Source organism: Acomys minous (assembly GCF_964271855.1).
Source record: "Acomys minous genome assembly, chromosome: 20".
Classification (NCBI taxonomy): Eukaryota; Metazoa; Chordata; class Mammalia; order Rodentia; family Muridae; genus Acomys; species Acomys minous.
Window position 1 is genome coordinate 12,066,343 of NC_140502.1, and position 22,006 is coordinate 12,088,348.

The 22,006-nt window shown below is 47.3% G+C and overlaps 1 protein-coding gene across 4 annotated transcripts; it reads left to right on the forward strand.

Annotated features, from left to right (window-relative positions):
* Positions 1–1,509: 1,509 nt before the first annotated feature.
* Positions 1,510–19,615, forward strand: SMIM17 (small integral membrane protein 17). 4 transcript variants are annotated; one of them, XM_084770653.1, is made up of 5 exons: positions 1,536–1,580; positions 1,824–1,998; positions 9,520–9,752; positions 13,957–14,033; positions 16,598–19,615. In XM_084770653.1, the coding sequence occupies exons 3-5, from the start codon at positions 9,611–9,613 to the stop codon at positions 16,706–16,708; spliced, it is 330 nt and encodes a 109-aa protein (XP_084626779.1). In that variant the 5' UTR covers positions 1,536–1,580; positions 1,824–1,998; positions 9,520–9,610; the 3' UTR covers positions 16,709–19,615. The 4 variants fall into 4 exon arrangements, with proteins under 4 accessions (XP_084626782.1, XP_084626780.1, XP_084626779.1 ...); XM_084770655.1 differs by having other exon boundaries at positions 9,527–9,752; XM_084770656.1 differs by lacking the exon at positions 1,824–1,998 and having other exon boundaries at positions 1,510–1,580; positions 9,527–9,752.
* Positions 19,616–22,006: the final 2,391 nt, after the last annotated feature.

A 22,006-nucleotide genomic window follows, 5' to 3' on the forward strand; every position in this document is an offset into this window, starting at 1 on the left:
GTCTTAAGGGGATCCCAGTGAAAGGGGTTGGGACCCCACAGGGTGATAACCACCAATCTAGGTCATATTAATCTGTGGGTCTCTCTCTCTCTCTCTCTCTCTCTCTCTCTCTCTCTCTCTCTCTCTCTGCCTTAATTGTGAACTGATTGAGAAGAACCCCCCCCCCCATGGGTGGTGTCATTCCCTGCACAGGTGCTACCGGGCTGTATAGGAAAGCTAGCTAAGCATGAACCTGGGTGTGAGCCAGCAAGTAGTGATCCTCCAACGTTACTGCCCTAGATTCCTGTCCCGATGTTCCTCCCGTGATGGTGACCTAGAACTATAAGCCAAGGTAATCCTTCCCTCATGTATTCTCTTTTTCCTTATAGTGTTCTCAGTTTCAGAGAAAACCAATCTGATTGACAGTCCCATTCATTCTACTAACTAAAGAAATGAAAATAAATTGATCAGGGAAATAAGCGAAGATACGTTTCTTCACCTACAGCTCAGTCAACACTTTAAGAACATTTTTAAAGATTAAAAAAAAACAAAACTATTGATATGTGTATGTGTGCACCTTCGTGCATGGGGTGTCAAATGCCCTGGAGCCAGAGTTCCAGGTGGTTGTGTGTGGGCACCCTTAATTGCTGAGCCGTCTCTCCAGCCACTTAAAATTAAAAAGAAAGAAATAAAAATTGATGTGCCTTTCTGAGAATGACTTGGCAACGGTCTCTGTTGTAAAACTTGAATGACGGCGATCATGGCACCATTAACAGTTATTGGACACTTTTTAAGAACTCTGCATGTTAAATGGGGCGTGGTGGCGCGAGGCCCACGCCTATAACTCCAGCACTAGGGAGTTAGAGAGGCAGGAGGATCCGAAGGCCAAGGTCAACCTCGGCCACGTAGTGAGTTCAGAGTCAGCCTGGGCTCTAGACTTCACCTCAGGAAAACAAGACAACAACAAACAGCTCTGCATGTATTCCTTCTCATTTTTACCTTCCCAGAAATCCTAAGGGTGGCAGTAGTTATTATTCCCACTTAGCAGAATGGGAAACTGAGGCACAGAAATGTTGTTATACCCCTAGATGGCAAAGTCAGTCCTTAACTCCGGCTATGGGACCTCAGGGTCTCCAGGCTGCCACATCCCTGCCTCAGCTTCTTTAGGTTTCCACTCTGAAAGAGGCATGTGCATAATAATAATAATAATAATAATAATAATAATAATAATAATAATAATAATAATAATAACAACAACAACAACAACAACAACAACAATATTGACCTTAGCAAATATCTGCACGCTGGACTGTGACATAACTTAATTGGGGATGGGGGGCCTCACCCCACTTTGGCTGGCCCCTCAGCCTGTACTACATTCGTTCTCCTGCAACGACACAGGTCACCGGTCTGTATACCGCCCCAATCTGTCTCCAGTTCGCTCCAAAAGCAGGCTCCCGGCGGGGAGGAGGAGGAAGAGAGAAGTCCGCCTCCTCCTCTTCCCCTCAACATCCCCCTCCCACCCGCAACCTCCGCGTCTGCGCAACCGCAATCCTTTCAGCTCCAGCTCTGCAGTGCCTCACAGGGTCTGGTTGGGGAGGGTGAGTGCTTAGAGGGACCCCCGCGGGCGGGAAGAGGGCGGGAGATTGGGCGTGTGTGGGGGGCGTGGGCAGTGATGGGGAGGGGCATTCACGTGTGACAGTGCATTCAAGTGCATGCGTGTGTTCGGGGTGGGCGGGTTCACAGCACAGCTGCTCTAGGTCTGGGGTCTGGGAAGGGAGGGTCCCCAAAGCCAGGACTAATCCAATTGAGTCCGTTTTTTTTCTGCTAAACTCGATCATCAGGAATTTCAGCAACCCAGGAGAAGGGACCCCTTGCAGGGAACTTGCACTCAGGCGGCTGTGTTCCGGGGTCTGCGCACGTGCACACTGTCTCCTCCCCGTAGGGGAGTGGTCCCCAGTCTCTGTGTTGGGCTTGCTGCACTCGTGAATCTGTCCGAGCGTGTACCTACCTGCGCATGTATGTATTATGTCTTTCGTGGGCTCGGTGTGTGGTATCCTGCCACAGGCCAGGGGCACAGGTTGTGAGGTCCCACAGGTGCGGGGGATTTAAGGGTCAGCCTCAGCTCTCCCCAGCTCTGAGGCTGTGATGGAGAGACCCTGGCCCATCTGTGCAATGGAGCCATAAGGGTAACTACTCAGCAAGGCCTGCAATCAGAATGTTCACCCCAGGAAACTGTGCCTCTGGTACTGTTGTCGTCGACATCATTATCTCATCATATCATCATCATCATCATCATCATCATCATCATCATCATCATCATCACCACCACCACCACCACCAGGATGATTTTTCTTGCTCTCATTGCCTGTCTTTCATCCTTTCGCCTCAGTGGGTGATACTTTTTCTAATTCACCAAGAACCTCAGGGACTGTGAGATGTGAATCCTCTAGGGTCCCGCCTCTCTTCCTCAGCCCTTCCACTCACTGCCCCTGCGGGGGTCTTTTAATCCTGCCTCTCCCTGTGCCACTGGCTCCTACCTGTCTTTTGTTGTTTCCTTTAGACATTAGTTTGTTTGTTTTTTTTTAAAATAACATTTATTTGTGCAGGACACAGAGTTCGGAAGACAGCTTGCGGGAGTCGGTTCTCCTGGGAATTGAACTCATGTGGTCAGGCTTGGCGTCGAGCGCCTTTTACCCATGGAGCCATATTGCCACCCTCCCCACCTCACCTCTGCAGTTTTCTCCTCTAGCTACCTGCTTCTCCGCTTAAGTCCATGATCAATCATGCTTTTCACACTGAAGGGAAAACAAACAAACAAACAAACCGAGCTCTCAGGATACTCTTTTCCATCAACCTACACCACAAAGCCCATTTTATTTTATTAATTAATTAACTAATTAATTAATTAATTTGGTATCTCAAGCTGGTCTCAAAACTCATTATGTAGGTGAGAATGATCTTGCTGCCTCTATTTCTATCTACGTGCTGGGCTTGTGGGGAGCATCCCGGTGCCTGGTTTATGCAGTGCTGGAGACAGAGTGCTAGGCAAGCACTGTACATCCCAGATGCACCCCACTAGCCCTGTTATCTGCCCATGCGGGCAGTCTTGTCTTTTTACACACCACCCCCCTAGCACATACCCCCCAACCCTCACTGAGCTTGTAAACTGTCAGCCCTTAGGGTCTACCCTAGGTCTCACATTGCTATTTGGCTCATGCAGGTTTGTGCAAAAAAAAAAAAAAAAAAATATATATATATATATATTGGCTGTAGCAAGTATCTGCATGTTGGACTGTGACATAACTTAATTGGGGGTGGTGGGGTGTTACCACCTCACTGTGACTGGACTCTCAGGGTTTGCATTACATCTGTCCTGCACCCACGCCACAGGCTGGGCACGTGTTTCCTTTCTTAAACGTTTGAAACAACGGGCGCTGTAAATTGCAGGCCCCGTCTCAGGAATAAATAAATGAAAAGCAGAAGAACGGAGATCAAGAGAGGGTACTAGCAGGTGATGGGGGAACCGTGGAATGTAGGCGAAGGGACGTGAGGTAGAGAGATGTTTACAAAGCTATTTTTCCCCCTTAGTTAAAAAAATTTTTTTTTGTATTTTTTTCCCCCCCATGGCGGATAAGTGAATTCCATCTTTCCGGGTGTTAAAGGAGTAAGGAGTAGAGCCTAAGTAACTAAACCAACAACTAACTAAAGTAAGTGTTAGTAGCAAGTGCAATGTCGTAAGTGACACCCTTCAGAACACTACTTCCTGTGAGCAAGAATGATGTCACTGAGACATATAGGGTTGGAGGCTGGGCACGTGTCTGGGTGGCTTCCTTAACCCAGCCGTGTGATGGTTTTTTTTTTGTGTGTGATTCCATTAGAAGAAAGCGATTTTTATTTAAAAATTTAAAAAGTGCAAATGACATCATCCGAGAAAATAATTTTCCGGGCTTCTAAGAAACCAGAAGGTGACAGCCATGTGTCCAGGTGTGTTTTCCCAAGCTGAAGAGGCAGCTCCTCCTGAAAGGACACTTGATCCATCTTTTGCTACCATCCTCAGTACCCACCCCCCCCCCCATTGTTTCTCCCATGCTACATAGTGCCTTTTGTTCATATTTCCTTTGTGATGCAGAAGTATCCCTCTGGACTTGCATTTCATTTTTCATTGCAGGGATGATGCAGGAGTGAGAGCCATAGGGAGCCTTTTGATTGGTTGATTTATTTCATCCTTGCTCTGTTTCTGATGTGCCCTGGAGGTGTGTGTGTTCTGAACCTTGGCGCTAGCATTTCTGTTGGGTTGCGCAGCCACCTTGGCTGCCCTGTTTGGTCCTGCCTGCTTACCTCCAGGATGTCAGTTGCTATTGAGGGGGCATCTAGTTCACCCATAGGGTCTTGAGACTCCCCAGGGCCTGGCCCAAAGCTCTGTTGAGAAATCTTTTGGGGGGGGAATTTTATATCCGCGGGTGGCAAGTATTTAAAGTATTTATGGAGAGGGGTGGTGTTTAAATTGAGGTTAGTGTGGTGGTGTGAACAGGAATGGCTCCCATAGACTTATGTCTTTGGATGCTTAGCCCATGGGGAGGGGTGCTATTAGGGGGTGTGGCCACGTTGGAGGAAGTGTGTCGCTGTGGGGGCAGGCTATGCTCAGCCTCCACCCAGTGTGGTACCCAGTTTCCTTCCGCTGCCTGTAGATCAAGATTTAGAACTCTCACCTCCTCCAGCACCACGTCTGCCTGCACACTGATGTGTTTCTCACCATGATGATAACAGACTGAACCTCTGAAACTAAACTAACTGTTTTCCTTTTATAAGAGTTGCCCTGGTTAGAGTGTCTCTTTACAGCAATGGAAACCCTAACTAGGACATCCTTGAAGGAAGGGTGGGGCTTCAAGCCAACAAAGCCAGGAGAAGGAGAAGGTGTTCTGTCCCTGCAGGAATCTCAAAATGCCTCTGTGAGGTGGCTGCTGGTGTCACCAGCATCTTTCGTGGATGAGCAAGCTGAAGCTCAGAGAGGCCGTGTGCCCCTGGACACACAGCAAGTGCGTGGCAGGGGTTACATTCAAGGTCACGCAGTTAGCTCCATGCTTGCTTTACCTGCCACTGGTGATGGTCAGCCTCCTGAAAGTTGCAGCCATTTTCTCCTTACTGTACTGGAAGTTTTTAAAAAAAAATGTCGGTGCTTGGGATTTTAACTCAGGTCTGCATATATTTAGTTACAAATATGTATAATACACATTTGTGTCTATACATACACATATGCATGTATAGGTATATACAGTTTATATGTGTGTAGATATGCATTTCAAGTTAATCTGCACCTGTCTCCATTGTATAAATGAACGGCAACTTGCTTAACCTTATCCTCTTGTTGGGTAGACATCAACAAGTTATAATGGCTTTGTTTGACCTTTTTGAGACACAACGCACATAGTCTAAGCTGCCCTCAAGTCTGAGACAAACCCTGTCTTGGCCTTCAGAATGCTGAGGTTACAGGTGCTCCTGACCACACTCAGTGGTTGTTTTTATTTTTCGGTCTCATGTAGCTCCAGCCTGGTGCATCGATCTCACAGTGTAGCTGGGCTTGTCTTCCGCCTGCTTCCACTTCCAAAGTCCTGGGATTGGATGTCTGTGCTACCACAGTTTATGCCCTGTTGTTTGTGTAGTATTGGGGCTTTGCACACGCTAGGCAAGTATTCTAGCAATAAGCTACATGCCCAATAAGCTACGTGTGTGCGCATGTGTGTGTGTGTGTGTGTGTGTGTGTGTGTGTGCGCGCGCGCGTGTGTGTGTGTGTGTGTGTGTGTGTGCGCGCGCACGCGCACGTACCCTCAGAGGCTAGAAGAGGATGTTAGATCCCCTGGAAGTGGAGTTACATAATGTTATGATCTGTCTGATGTGGGTGCTGGGAACTGTAACCACTGAACCATCTCTCCAGTTCCGGCGACCTTTAAAGGTGCATATAGTAGCTCCAACTACGAACATAAAAAGCTTCGTGTTCTTTTCCTGTGTCTGTGTGTGGCATGTGCACATGTGTGCACAAAGGAGCCCATGCTGGCACACACAAAGGCCAAAAGATGTTTTCCTCAATTCTTTTTTTTAAACCTTATTTTGAGGCAGGGCCTCTTTGCTGAGTGGCTAGTGAGTGCTTCCTGTTTGGGATGCTCTGGCTGGCTGTCAGGCTGCTGGAATTTTGTCTCTGCCTCTCCTCCAGTGATGGGGTTACAGATGTGTGCTGCTTGGCATTATTAGTATTTTTTGCATTATTTTTTTTAAATGTGGGCGCTTGGGATTTGAACTCAAGTCTACATGCTTGTACAGCATGTTCTACCCATGGGGCCATGTACCAGGCTTCTGAATAGCTTTGTTTTTTTTTTTTAAAATACAGAGGCGTAGTGGCTTCCACAAACATGTGGGCACAGGAGAGTTTGCCTCTGTGTTGCGTAGGTGCCCAGGATAGGAACATTGCTCTCACCGAGGGTGCATGTGTTCGGCTTTGGCAGACGCTGGGGTTTCACTAAGTGGTTGTTGGGCTAACAGACACTCCCACCAGCACCCTGTGAGTCAGCTTGCTTTTTAAAAATCTACCGACAGTGAGGATTTCCCAGGGAGGCTTTCTATCACAGTGGGAGAGGGAATGCCAGCATCTCATTTCATTCTTAGGTTTTTTTTTTTTTTTACAGTTTTATTGAGAATAACTATGAAGACAGAGTGGAAGTAAGCAGGTACCAGACTGAGTTGTGAGCATTCTGACTAGGGCTTCTCCCCGCTGTCACCTGAAGTTGCCCCCTGCTTCATAACTAAGGGGCAGCCCCGATGGGAAAGAGACTCATGTCACAGCTGCAGAGCGTGGCAACTCACGCTTGCCACCTCAGTGTCCAGGAGGTAATGGCAAGAGGATCAGGAGCTTAAGGCCGGTTTTGGATATATAGAGAGTTCAAGGCTACCCTGAGATACCTAGGCATGTCTGAAACAAGGGGCAGAGAGATGGTTTAGGGAGTGAAAGTGCATGCCACACAAGCCTGGTGACCTGAGTTTCCTGGAAACCATGGAAAAAGGAAAGAGCTGACTCCTGAAAGTTGTCATCTGATGCTCTCTCTCTCTCTCTCTCTCTCTCTCTCTCTCTCTATCTCACACACACACACACACACACACACACACACACACGTGGGCACACGAATACACACTTGCACACATGCATGCACACACACACAAATTTAAAAAAATATAAAACCAATCAACTAGACAACAGATACATTGACAGCAAGCTAACACATTCTCTCTGGTGCTTGTTGAGAGCAAGTGTTTTTCTTCTAGGAATTCTTAGGTGGGTCTAAAGTCTTGGCCTGTGCTTCTTTGGATGTTAGGGTTAAGGGGATGGTGCCTTTTGCCCTTGACTAAAAATCTAGATCCTTGTAACCATCCAGAAGAGTGAATGGCAACGCTAGTTGGCATTTTACATTCAGTCATTTATGTGTGTGTGTGTGTGTGTGTGTGTGTGTGTGTGTGTGTGTGTGTGCGTGTGTGTGTATTTGTGTGTGTGTGTTTGTGTGTGGAGGTGGGGGTGGGTGGGGTGGGGCATGGTGCACAGATGGAGGTCAGAAGACAACTTCTGGGGGTCAGTTCTCTCCTTCCACCATGTGGGTTCCGGCATCAAACTCAGAGTGCCAGGCCTGGCAGCAGCCATCTTTACTCCCTGAGCTGTGCTGCCAGCCCAAAGCTAATGAATAGACAGGGAAGTAGGTTCAGGGGTCGGCATCATCTAGGTGAAAAGATGAATGTCTCCCCAGGAGACAGAGAGATCATGACAAAAGCTTCTGGATCCTGGGGACCAAAATCTCATACAAAGGTGAAGGCTGGGACAGCAGGCGGAGAGCAAGGTGCTTTGGGACAGAAGAGCAGACGGGCCTGCTAATTGGTTGGGTGTGATGTGAGGCAAAGAAAAGGCAAAAGCAGCATTGTTGGAGCTTCTGGGCAGGATGAAGGGTCCTGACCAAGAGTGGAGGACCTGGGAGGAAAACTAAGTTGCCTCAGAGAAATGATGCATTTCATTGTGGGTTTCAGAGGCCTTTGAGACTTTTTCGAGAGGGACACATGATGCTTGGTGGGCTGGGGTGGGAGGTGGGCGACATAGTCACATCAGTTAGAAAAGGCACACTGCTCTTGCAGGGGACCTAAGTTGGATTTCCAGAACCCATGTTGGGCACCTCACAACCTTTTGTAACTCCATCTCCAGAAGAACCCGATGCCCTCTTGTGGCCTCCAAGGGTACTGCAATCAGGTATATATACCCAAACACAGACAACCATGCCTACATATAATTTAAAGCAATGAACACAAATCTTTAAGTGACTGTCTTAGTTTGGGTTTTATTGCTGTGAAGAGACCCCATGGCCACGGCAACTCTTAGAAAGGAAAATATTTGCTTGGGGCTGGCTTCCGGTTTCAGAGGGTTAGTCCATTTGTCATATTGGGAAAGATGACATCTTGCAGGCAGACATGGTGTTCGAGAAAGAGCTGAGAGGTCTAGATCTTGATCCACAAGAAGCAGCAGAGAGAGGCTGTGAGCTACATCTTGTGTAGCCTGAGCATATGAGACCTCAGACCCTATCACTATAGTAACACATCTACTCCAACAAAGCCACACCTCCTAATAGAGCCACTCCCTATGGGCCAAGTATTCAAACACATGAGTCTCAACACATAAATGACATCATGTGATGTCTATCTTTGCAAACGCATTTTAAAGCGTTTTCAGGCATCACACCAAGTTTCCTCTATCTACTTCGAGACCACCTCTAAAACAAAGATGGGTGTGCCCGACGTGGTGTCCCACATTTTGTAACCATACATAGCATTTTCTGGGCTGAGATGGGAGTATTGTTGAGTTGAAGTTAAGCCTGGGCTACACAGTAAGTTGAGGCTAGCCTGGGCTATATAGCAAGGCCTTGTCACAGACAGACAGAAAGTCAGGCAGACAAACGGCTTTTTACATTTCCATACGCCATCCCTAACAATCAATAAAGCCAGTAGCAAATATTTGGTTTCATTACAACCCCGGCCCACATACATTTTCTAGATTTTCTTCAATAAATATTTTTGTTTCACGGCATGCTGCTCAGAATCTGCATCTACGTTGATTAAACTTGTCATCTAAATTGCCGTCCTTGATGGCAGTTTAGGATTACCATGGAAACCCCCTTGGCACGTCTATGAGGATGTTTCGAGACAGGTTTAACTGACTAGGAAAACCCGCCTTGAATGACACCTGCAGTCTATGGAGTAGGATACTGGGCTGAATAAAAAGGAGCTAAGCATGGGCACCGGTTTCTCCCCGCTCCCTGACTGTGCTGCATCCAATGTGAGCTGCTGCTTCCTGCTCCTGCAGCCACACCCCCGCTGGTGATAGGTCATATCCTCGAACTGGGATTAAAAACTCCTCATTTTTAATGGCTGAACCATCTCTCCGGCAACCCGCCGTCTTTCTAGCATTCAGCAGCACGCCTCGCGCCGTTCACTGGATGACAATGTTTCCTCTGTCAGTCCTTAGGTTTTTGAATCCTGTGCCTGGGGAACCTCTGCCGGACTTTGGAAGTAAAAGCCTGCCTTGGAAGCCCCGCCCCCTCCTGAGGAGATGCCAAGCCTTAGAACTGAGCAGACACAGGGACTGCTGCCTCGGGACAGCAGGGCCTGGGAGAAGCCATGCCACCCCACCTTCCCCAAGGACTGGGAGGCTGTGGAGGTCGGGGCCTCCAGCTGTGACAGCGATGAGAAAGGTGAGAAGGTTCTCGGGGAGGTGGGCGAGGGAGATACTGTCGCCAGAACTTAGGGAGAAGCTGAGCATCCATTCTGTCACTCACTGACTTGTGCAATGTTGAAATGGTCATTTCCCCTCTCCCCCCACCCCGTCTCCCCCCCCCCCCCACATAACGTTTAGTCACTTTAACGCAACTGGCATGTAATGCATGTAGGTCAGCGGTTTGACGTGATGTCAGGGGACATTTCTCCTGTTGTCTGTTTTGGCCCTTGCCTGTGAGGTCATAGGGAGCTGGCAGAGCTGTTTCTTAGATGGCTTCACTCACACATCGGGATGATTGATTAACCTGAGAGCTGTGATCATGAGCCTCGAGTCTCCAAGAAGTTTATTCTCATGGGTCCTTGGAGGCTAGCGAGGAACCTACTCACTACTGATGCTGGGCTGCTTAAGCGTTTAAATGTAAAAAAAAAAAAACCTGTGTGTGTGTGTGTGTGTGTGTGTGTGTGTGTGTGTGTGTGTGTATAAACAAGTGCATGCAGGTACTCACAGAAGCCAGAAGAAGGCATATGATCCTTGGGAGCTGGAGTTACAGGTAATTGTGAGCTGTGTGTTATGGTTGCTGGGAACTGAACTTGTGTTCCCAAGAGCAAGCCTAATGGGCAGTAGACAGACCACTGAGCATCTGTCCAGCTCTCCCAGGCACTGAGCATCTCTCTCCAGCCCTCCCAGGCACTGAGCATCTCTCCAGCTCTCCCAGGCACTGAGCATCTCTCTCCAGCTCTCCCAGGCACTGAGCATCTCTCCTGCCCTCCCAGGCACTGAGCATCTCTCCAGCTCTCCCAGGCACTGAGGATCTCTCTCCTGCTCTCCCAGGCACTGAGCATCTCTCCTGCTCTCCCAGGCACTGAGGATCTCTCTCCTGCCCTCCCAGGCACTGAGCATCTCTCTCCTGCTCTCCCAGGCACTGAGCATCTCTCTCCAGCCTTCCCAGGCACTGAGCATCTCTCTCCAGCTCTCCCAGGCACTGAGCATCTCTCTCCTGCTCTCCCAGGCACTGAGCATCTCTCTCCTGCTCTCCCAGGCACTGAGCATCTCTCTCCAGCTCTCCCAGGCACTGAGCATCTCTCTCCAGCTCTCCCAGGCACTGAGCATCTCTCTCCAGCTCTCCCAGGCACTGAGCATCTCTCTCTTGCTCTCCCAGGCACTGAGCATCTCTCTCCAGCTCTCCCAGGCACTGAGCATCTCTCTCCTGCTCTCCCAGGCGCTGAGCATCTCTCTCCAGCCCTCCCAGGCACTGAGCATCTCTCTCCTGCTCTCCCAGGCACTAAGCATCTCTCTCCAGCCCTCCCAGGCACTGAGCATCTCTCTCCAGCCCTCCCAGGCACTGAGCATCTCTCTCCAGCCCTCCCAGGCACTGTCTCTCTCCAGCCCTCCCAGGCACCGAGCATCTCTCTCCTGCCCTCCCAGGCACTGAGCATCTCTCTCCTGCCCTCCCAGGCAAGAGCATCTCTCTCCAGCCCTCCCAGGCACTGTCTCTCTCCAGCCCTCCCAGGCACTGAGCATCTCTCTCCTGCCCTCCCAGGCAAGAGCATCTCTCTCCAGCCCTCCCAGGCACTGAGCATCTCTCTCCAGCTCTCCCAGGCACTGAGCATCTCTCTCTTGCTCTCCCAGGCACTGAGCATCTCTCTCCAGCCCTCCCAGGCACTGAGCATCTCTCTCCTGCTCTCCCAGGCACTGAGCATCTCTCTCCAGCCTTCCCAGGCACTGAGCATCTCTCTCCAGCTCTCCCAGGCACTGAGCATCTCTCTCCAGCTCTCCCAGGCACTGAGCATCTCTCTCCAGCTCTCCCAGGCGCTGAGCATCTCTCTCCAGCCCTCCCAGGCACTGAGCATCTCTCTCCTGCCCTCCCAGGCACTGAGCATCTCTCTCCTGCCCTCCCAGGCAAGAGCATCTCTCTCCAGCCCTCCCAGGCACTGTCTCTCTCCAGCCCTCCCAGGCACTGAGCATCTCTCTCCAGCTCTCCCAGGCACTGAGCATCTCTCTCCTGCTCTCCCAGGCACTAAGCATCTCTCTCCTGCCCTCCCAGGCACTGAGCATCTCGCTCCAGCTCTCCTAGGCACTGAGCATCTCTTTCCTGCTCTCCCAGGCACTGAGCATCTCTCCAGCTCTCCTAGGCACTTTAAAAACCTTTGCCAGTAACTTGATGATCTTTGTGATATGGTGTGGTGAAAGCCAGCATCAGTGAGGGAGGGGGTTGTTGTAAGACTTTTCCTGGGGAGAACACACACACACACACACACACACACACACACACACACACACACACACACACACACCCTACTCTCCTCAGATAAGGAACCCACCATTGAGTTACTAACAAAGAGATCACGATGTGTTGTTAAGCCCACAATGAACAACTCAGGCCATCATCCCTCTCTAATATTTACGAAGCTCAAATGTCAGAGCTGCCGAGCACATGAAGCCTGTTTGCAGCTGTTTTCCACAACAAATGTTGGTTTAGGAAGTGAAAGGCCAAGAGGTCAGTTAAGAAAACGCTGGACCAGCATGGTGCATAGGTGGATAAGGGTGCTCGCTGCCAAGGCTGATAGCCTGAGTTTGATCTCCACAGAACAGAAGGAGATAACGGATTCCCAGGACTTTCCTCTGACCTACACACGTGTGCTATGGTGTGCATCTCCTCTCACTCCTCAAAGTGTTAAGATAAAAAGAAAGCAGAGTTTAAGCTGGGAATGGTGTCTGATCCTTGTATTCAATCCAGCACTTGGAGGGGGGGTGAGGCAGGAGAATTGCTCATGGGTCTGAGGCTAACCTGGGCTAGAGAGCGATTTCCAGGCCAACCTGAGTTACATCTCTGCCACCTTTAGTGAGCTCAGGGTTGAAAGGATGCATAGGTGGTAACTGCATGGAAAGTTTGTCCCTGGAAGCTTCAGTCGTGGAAGGTAGGAGAATCCTGGAATAATTCTTTCTGCTCCGCGCTCAGATCATGCCTGGAAGCCCAGCAGGGGACCCTGTACCTCTGGACAGGTGGACAGAGGAGCCCATAAGATGGCACAGTTTTAGTCATGTAGTCAGCTGCAGGATCAGAATCCAGGCCTGAAATGTTATCAGCCCCACATGAACCCTGTGTGTGTGTGTGTGTGTGTGTGTGTGTGTGTATGTGTGTACGTACACATGTATATCTGTATATGTATTTGTGTTTGTATGTGTATGCTTGTATATGTTTGTATAGGTGGGTATATATATATATGTATGTATCTGTATACCTGTGTGTATGTGCATTTGTATGTGTTATATACATGTTATCTCTGTGTGTGCATACATGTGTATCTGTGTATTTGTATGTATATGGATTTTGTTTGTATATGTGTGTATATACATATGTATAACTGTATGTATGTGTATTTGGTTTTACATGTATATGTGTATGTGTTTTTGTTTGCATATGTGTGTATATACATATATATCTGTGTGTGTTTGTGGGGATGGCTGGGCAGCTAATGGCACTAGGGAGAGCTGGCCTGGAGTAAGAGTTGAGGTGTTGTCTAAATCCTGGAAATCTCATCCTGAGATGGGTAGGACTGCTCTTCCCTTCCCTGGGCCTACATGTCCTGGGGCACGATGCCCTGTGCCCCCTACCTTTGCCCTCATGGAGGAGGTAGCCTGGTAGGCAGGTTAAACTTCCTCTCCCCTGGTAAGGTCATGTGCAGAAGCACCCGGAATTCCTCCTTATGCAAATGGAGCATCCCTATGGCCAATGATGTATACTTACCCTGAAAGTACCGACCCACCTCTTCAAGGTTTAAATAGCCTTTGTCTCACCCCCTCCCCCGACTAATCAAACTGTCTCACTGAAGAAGTCTGTTTCTCGTTGTACTCACAGCCGCCTGAGGTCTCTTTCCCCCCCTGGCCATTTCTGCCTCTGTTTCCCCTCTCAGGAAACTATGCCTTAATGTGGGGAAGTGAAACTTGAACAGCATGTATATGTGTGTGTGTAATGTACATATATATGTATGGATCTCTCTGTCTCTCTGTCTCTCAGTGTGTGTGTGTGTGTGTGTGTGTGTGTGTGTGTGTGTGTTATATGTGTTAGGTCATTAGTAGAGAAGGGACAGCATGCCGTGGAGAAGCAAGGAGAGGCTAGCACAAGTGTTTTGGCTGCTCACTCACAGCTCTTTTCTCCTCTGTTCCTTTGCCTTTTACAGATCTGTCTTCTCAGGAGACGGGGCTGTCTCAGGAATGGAGCTCAGTAGAAGAAGATGATGAGTCAGAGGACTCCCAGGTACGTGTCGGGGTTATTTCCTTTATTATAAATGTTACTCTGAAGATCCCTCCTCAGCCGTGAATGACTTCACTGCTCAGAAGTTCCAAGTGCTCTGTTGTGGGAGATGTGGCACATTCCTGTGGTGGTCAGACACAGCGGAGGGTTCCCACATGGTATGTGTGTATCTCTCTGCACACAATCCGTCCATAGCTCTGCATTCATAATCAGTCCACCCATCCATCCATCCACTCCCTCATCCATCCATCCATCCACCCACTCATCCACCCATCCATGCATCCATGTATCCATCCATGCATCCATCCATCCATCCATCCATTCATCCATCCATCCATGCATCTATGCATGCATCCATTCATCCACCCACTCCACATCCATCCATGTATCCATCCGTCCACCCCCTCATCCATCCATCCATGCATCCATGTATCCATCCATGCATCCATCCATCCATCCATCCACTCACCCATCCATCCATGCATCTATGCATGCATCCATCCATCTGCCCACTCCACATCCATCCATGTATCCATCTGTCCACCCCTTCATCCATCCATCCATCCACCCACTCATCCATCCATCCATGCATCCATCCATCCATCCATCCACTCACCCATCCATCCATGCATCTATGCATGCATCCATCCATCTGCCCACTCCACATCCATCCATGTATCCATCTGTCCACCCCCTCATCCATCCATCCATCCACCCACTCATCCATCCATCCATGCATCCATGTATCCATCCATGCATCCATCCATCCATCCACCCACTCATCCATTCATCCATGCATCCATCCATCCATCCACCCATCAATCCATGCATCCATTCATTCATCCATCATCCGTCCACCCCCTCATCCATCCATCCATGTATCCATCCATCCACCCACTCATCCATGCACCCATCCATCATCCACCCATCCACCCACTCATCCATGCATCCATCCATCTATCATCCATCCACCCACCCACTCATCCATGCACGCACCCATCCATCCATCAATACGTGCATGCGTCCATCCACCCACCCACTCATCTATCACCTATCCATCCATCCACGCACTCATCTATCCATCCATCCACGCACACGCCTAACTCTTCACCTGCTCCTACTCATTCACCCATGCTACTTATCTGTTCATCCACACGCTCCTCTACCCACTCATCCATCCATCCATCCACTCTACCATCATCCGCTCATCTATCCACCAATTCGCCCACTCGTCTACCTGCCTGCCAACCTGCCTAAAATACTGTGCATGCATCCATCCACCCAGCCACCCATCCCCTTTCATCTAGTAAAAGGCACTGGCTGCTCTTCCCGAGGACCAGGGTTCAATCCCCAGATCCCGCACGGCATCTCACAACCATCTGTAACTCAGGTTCCAGGGAACCGAACTTCCTCCTCAGCCCTCCAAGGCCATCAGGCACGCACACGGGACACAGACAAACATGTAGGCGAAATGCCCATATGTAAAAATAAAATTTAAAGTAAAAGTTTTTAAAAGTTAAAGAAAAAAAAAAGAAACAGTTGTTTTTAGCAAAAAACAAAGACAAAAACAAAAACAAAAACAAAAAACAATGCAGCTATAATGTCTTTGGCCAGAGTGGAAATAGTTCGAGGGCAAAGCACTGTGCAATGCTTTAGAACTCAAGGGGTCTAAAGGAAGGATATATGGAGAGACCTATGCCACAATTTTCTTAATGAGGGGCAGATATTAAAATATGTGGTGATGGTGGTGGTGGTGAGCCATGAAAAGCTTAAAATGCCAGGTTTGGGGGATGGCTCACTGGAGAAAGCACTTGGTATGTGGAGGCGTGGACCTTTGCATTCCTAGACTCCATGTAAATGCCGGGTAGGTGTGGCAGCCTGCATGTAATTCTAGCACTCTCAATGTGGAAGGTGGAGACTGGGGATCCCTACCGCAAGCAGGCTGACTACACTAGCCTGGGTCACCAAGCTCTGGGTTCAATTGAGAGACCCTGCCCCAGTGGTATAAGATGGAGATCAAGTAAGGAAGGTTGCTGACATTAGCTCCAGGCTTCCACATGCGTGCTAATGCACGTGAGCGTGCACACACATGGGCATATACGAATGTGTGCCCATATACATGTGAACCTGCATGCACACATTTCCCAAAATCATGTGGGGAAAAAAGTTTAAGGAGGATATTATATTTACAAGTGAATATGTTCGCACAATGAGATAGGCAGATGGGCATTTAAAAGCTGGGTTGAGCAAAGAACCACACGCCTGTGGCACAAAGCTAAGGCTTTCTATACCGTGATAGTTTGAAAATTTCACCCCTTTATTGTGAAAATTCTTATCTCCCCCCCCCCCAAACACAGGTGTGTTGCTTGCTTCTGTATATCTATCTAACGTCTGGTTATTCTGTCATGCAGTTTTAAACTCAAACAACTTCTCTGCTGGTAGATTCCTATTAACAGGCTCATGTTTTCCTGTAATTAATGATGCCAACTTCCTTCCTTTTCCAGTATTGATATTCTCTCTCTCTCTCTCTCTCTCTCTCTCTCTCTCTCTCTCTCTCTCTCTCTCAGGGTTTTGTGGAGTGGTCCAAAGCTCCACAGCAAACAACCATCGTGTTGGTTGTGTGTGTGCTGTTCTTATTCTTGGTTTTGACTGGGATGCCCATGATGCTCCACATCTAATGACCACAGTAGCTGCTGTACGAAGACACAAGTCCTGTGTCACACTAAGAAATGCTCCTTGGCTAGAAACCAGGAGTGTGTACTGAACATTGTGAAATGCCTTCCAAACATCCACTGAGATGAGCTTATTATTTTGTTTAATTTATTTATTTTGAAGATTTATTTTTAATTATGTGTATGTGTGTGTCTCTGTGTGTTTATGTGCTATTGTGAGTGCAGTGCCTGCAGAGGCCAGCAGGGGGAGTTTGAGTCCCTGGAGCTGGAGTTGTAAGCAGTTGTGAGCTGCCTGATTTGGATGCTGGGAGCAGAACTCCGGTCCTTTGCAAGAGCAATAAGTACCCTTAACTGCTGAGCTGTCTCTCTAGCTTCATGACTTTGTTTGTTTGTTCCCCCTTCCCCCCTGGGAACTTTTTAGCACGAGGTTTCTGAATTGCTGAACTCTATTTAAATGAACACATCATTGATTATAAATCACATTATTTTGTACACTGGTGAGAGAAATTTTGTGTGCTGCTGAGAAAGAAAAAAAAGTGGATTAATGGAAAGTTATTTTGAATGGCAAAACACTTCTTCAGAGGAGCTGAAACACGCGCAACTTGGGGTGGAACCGTTGCTGAACACAGGTGTCTGGCTGTTATACAGTTGGGGTTTATTAGCTGTAAACAAGAGGCGCTCAATTCAAATGTGCTTAAGAGAACACTTATTATGAGTTCATGTTGCATCAAAACTTGAGATAGAATCAACATCAGGTTTGTCTTTTAAAAAATATGATTTTACGATTTAACACTTTGCCTGAGTCTGTATCTGTGTAACTGCATATGTGCCCGGTGCCTTGTGGAGACCAGAAGAAGGTGCTGGATCTCTTACAACTGGAGTTACAGATGTGGGTGCTGAGAATTGAACCTGGGTCTTTTGGAAGAGTAACCAGTGCTCTTAACTGGGGAGCCATCTTCCCGGCCCCAGTATCGTAGCATCTGCAGTGTGTACAGTCTTTCCATATAGACCTTTCTTTTCTGTTATTTCATGTAAGGACTCTTGTCTCTATCTCGATGTGTTAAGTTGGTGCTACTTTTGTGAAATTTTGGTCTCATGGCTTAAGTTTGCCTCATTGAGAGATCTGAGTAATTTTTTTTTTTTAATTTTACACTTTTTTACGCTTTTGAGTAATTTCTGTAGCTTGGGAAATATCAGGGTTTTTTTTTTTTTTTTTGACAGCTTAAGAGGATTTACTGTGATTGGAGAGATAGCTCCATGGTTTGGCGTGCCTATCACTCTTACAGTTTTCTTCCTGGCATCCGTACCAGGCGGCCCACAACTGCATGTAACTCCGGCTCTAGGGATTTCAGACTCCCTCTGCTGGCCTCTGGGGGACACAGCACTCATGTGCACATACCCACCCACGTCCCCGCACACATACAAACAATTAAAAATTAGTCTTCGCCATTTTTAAAGAATTCATCGGTAATTAGTTCTGAGGTGTGTGAGGGGGAGATCTCAGGCAATGTTTGGATAGTGGTTTGAGTTATCATCACTCACCTTACAAGTCACTACTATGATAATTCTATATTGGTAGCTTGTGAATACTTTTTTACTTCTTGGATTCACTTTGGTTATTTATAGTACTCTTTTATCCTTAGAGAGTTCTTCATTCTGTAGACGTTTTGAGATTATAAGCTTAATTATGAACACTATTTTTATAATTAAACAAAAGGATTTTCTGCATTTTCCCCCCCTACCGCTGTTCTCCTTTCAACTTGTCTTTGCGGCTTACTTGTTATTTTGTTTTACCAAACACTTATCTGGTTTTTATTATTGTTTTCCCAAAGATCTAGGGTTTGGCTTTACTTATACTCATTATTTCTTTTATCTGTTATTTATAATTTAATATGTTAAGTTATAAAGTATATTTATTGTGCTTAGTCCTGACTACTTTTGTTTTTGTGTCATATTTTAAGCTGAATATTTAATTTAATTGTTCTCTGTACTTGCAAAAATAACATACTTAATAATAGAAATGTCCTTCTGGATATAACTGTGGCCACATCGTAACATCATATAGTCTACATCCTTGCTTATCGTGACATTTTTTTGGGTAGCAGTCCTACTAGATGCTTCCGAGTCCGGTGGTTTAGTTTGGTTTTTCTTTAAAAGCACTTTTTCAGGGCTGCGGGCCTGTGGGGATGGCTCAGTGGGTCAGAGTTCTTGTCCTACAGACATAGGGCTGAGTTTGAGCCCCTGTATCCATATAATGCATGGCTGTCTGGGCTGTAATCTCAGCATTGGGAGGTGGGGTCTGGTGGAGACAGTACCCAGAGCTCACCGGCTGGCCCTCCAGCCTAGCCCAAAAGGCAAGCTTCTGGTTCAGTGAGAGACCCTGCCTCGTGGCAATAACATGAAAAGCGATGGAGGAACACATCCTATGTCTTGCTCTGATTTCCACAAGCACCTGCGTGCTCACATGCGCGCAACCGACCCACCCGTGCCCAAAGCATACACAAAAGGAATTGTCTAAGTTTTCTGTTCTGTGAATGTAACCTATAATATTATATTTGCTTCCAAATCATTTTTCAACGCTTCAACTGTGGCCAAGAACATGTCCAGTCCTCGGAACTGTCTCATGGATGTTTATGATGAACACCTGCTCTTGGTAGACTGGAGGATCGTGTCTGTCTGTCCGTCAGCTCAGCCTCATCAATTCACCTGCTCCTTCACTTTGGACCACTGCATCTGTTAATTCAATTCACCGGTGTGTTTTTTAAAAGTAATATTTACTTTGTGTGCCTACTAACTGTATAATTCAGTATAAACAAATACAGAACTAGTATATCTTGCTGGTTAAATGACACTTGTAAAACACCAAGCACATCAGGCATATAATAATCACTCAATAAATGCCGCTAAAACCTGGTCCAGACTCTTTTATGACATAGAAATTTATTGCCTTTAGCCAGTTCAGCCATTTGAAATTTTCCTTGTCAGCCATAAATTGGTATGCGTGTCCTTCTCTTTTTTAAAAAAATCCTCAGCGGGTATTCACAGAATATTTCCACTTGCACCATTTTGCTTTAAAAGGATTTGCTTTTTCTTATTATTTTTTAAAAAAAATTCTAGATGTATTTATTTTATTTTGTGTGTGTGAGTGTTTTGCCTGAATGTATGTATGTGTGCCACATGCATGCCGGGTGCCCACAGAGGCCAAAAGAGGGTGTTAGGTCCCCTGGAACTGGAGTTGTTCATGGCTGTCAGCCACTCTGTGTGTTCTGGGTACCAAACCGAGGTCCCCGCAGGGGCAGCCAGTGCTGTTAACTGCCATGGTGTCTCCAGCATCCAGACACGTCTTTCTTTGTTTAAAATGTGTGTGTGTGTGTGTGTGTGTGTGTGTGTGTGTGTGTGGTCATCCCCCGAGGATGCGTGGGAAACCTACCAATAGTCATCCCTTCCAAAGAAAAATAACTCTCCTTCCCCCAGTAGCTTGCCTCAGCCTCCCGAATGCTGAGATTTAATGCTGAGATTTAAGCGCCACCACTGCTCAGGCGAAGCTGGAATTCGTCATGGGCTTGATCTTTTACACCAGTAACCACAGCTGCTGAGTTCGTGGGTACAATAACCATTTCTATGTAAAAGGCAACCTTTAACACCGTTCCCGTCATGGGCCCTTGAATTCCCTCTATCTCCCTCCTCCCCCGCCCCCCTCCCGCGCACCCCCATGATCCTTGAGCCTTTGGGAGGAGGGTTGGTATACACGTCCCAGCTATGGCTAAGCACGCATGGTTGCTTATTCTTAGCCCTTGGCCTAGTTATGAGCCTCTGCACCAACCACTACCCTCCGCAAACAGAAGCTTCTCTGGCCAAGGTTGAGAGCAGCGCTAATCTGCTCCTAGAGCTGGGAGGGAGAAGTGAGAAAAACCATATTCAACCTTTTTGCCCTTTGTGCCACTAGATGGCAGTGTTGCACGAGGGCCAAGGAAGCAGGCACACTGTTTAAAATTAAATCTAATGTGGAAACATTACAACACAAACGGTTACCTGGTGACGGCTTTTAAACATTTCTAGATGCAATGCTTGATCACAGATGTTAAATTTTATTTTTGAAGTGCAATTTTTTTACCCAACAGTTAATATTTATCATTCTAATAATTTAAAAATTAAAAAAATTTTTTTGAAGGGCCTCATACTATTTCCCCAGTGAATGTAACATGTCACATTCCCACCAACAGTGCAGTTTATCAAAATCCTGATAGCATGCTAATCTATTATTTATTTATTTATTTATTTATTTATGGGTGTGTGCGTGCAGTTGGGGGAGGGATGGGGGAGGGGAAGGGGGAAGGGGGCGCAAATATATTTGGAGGTCAGAGGACAACTTGTGGATCCTGGGAATCGAACTCAGGTAGTTAACCATGGCAACAAACCCCTGTCCCTACTGAACCATCTTGCTGCCTTATTATTTTTGGGCTACAGGTGTGTATGGGTGTGCAACAGATTTTTTTTTTTTTTTTTTTGTCTTTTGAACAGGAGAGATATTTTATTTCCATTTTTCATTAATGTACGTTATGAAACGGTGCACTGGCCCAGAGCTCTCTCTCAAGCCTTGGATTGACGGCCTTACTTTCTCCTGAACACCGGTAATCATCTTGCTTCTGCTGTAAAGGGCCTAGGTCCCTCGGCAGAGGACAGGAGAGAATGGAGGAACCGGTCTGGTTACCTAGCAACGCTTGCCCAGGATCCGGGAGATGAATCATCAAGAATGAGTCTTGCGGGTGGGGGAGGGATGCTCGCCTCAGCTCCTTGCAGCTGCACAGACTAAGGGACAGCGGTGTGCATGTCCCTTGGTTTCATCAACAACTTCTCAGTTGTATATTCAGATGGTTTATGTTTACAATTCCATGCTTATTATTTGCATAAGTTAGGCCGGTAATTAGCTTAGGGATTCCCTGGGAGAAATCAAGAGCTTTTCAGAAACTAACAGATTCCAACTCCCCCCTTTTCCTTCTAAGAACGTTTAAGAATTTTTTTTTTTTGGAAAGGGTTATTTCTTTTTTCCACATGGCCTCCGTCAATCCCATCTAACAGTGTGGATCTCTTCCCGTCACATGGAGCCAACCTCAGGGCAACAGGCTTGACGGCAAGCTCCTTTAACCGCTGAGCCCTCTTGGTGGCCCAGGATTTGCAGATGTTTGACACTTGACTGGTAAATGAAATTAGCCTGTTGTGAAGTTATGGGATTGTCTGGGTGGTTCCAAATCTTCACAGGGAACGTAATCCAGGTCTGACTTTTCTTTTCTTTTTTTCCCTTTT

Excerpts from the sequence above, each read along its gene's own strand:
- SMIM17 (XM_084770656.1), top strand. The coding sequence starts at position 9,611 with ATGCCAAGCCTTAGAACTGAGCAGACACAGGGACTGCTGCCTCGGGAC. Across the intron at positions 9,753-13,956 it reads CTGTGACAGCGATGAGAAAG|ATCTGTCTTCTCAGGAGACG; the intron begins GTGAGAAGGTTC and ends TGCCTTTTACAG. Across the intron at positions 14,034-16,597 it reads ATGAGTCAGAGGACTCCCAG|GGTTTTGTGGAGTGGTCCAA; the intron begins GTACGTGTCGGG and ends TCTCTCTCTCAG.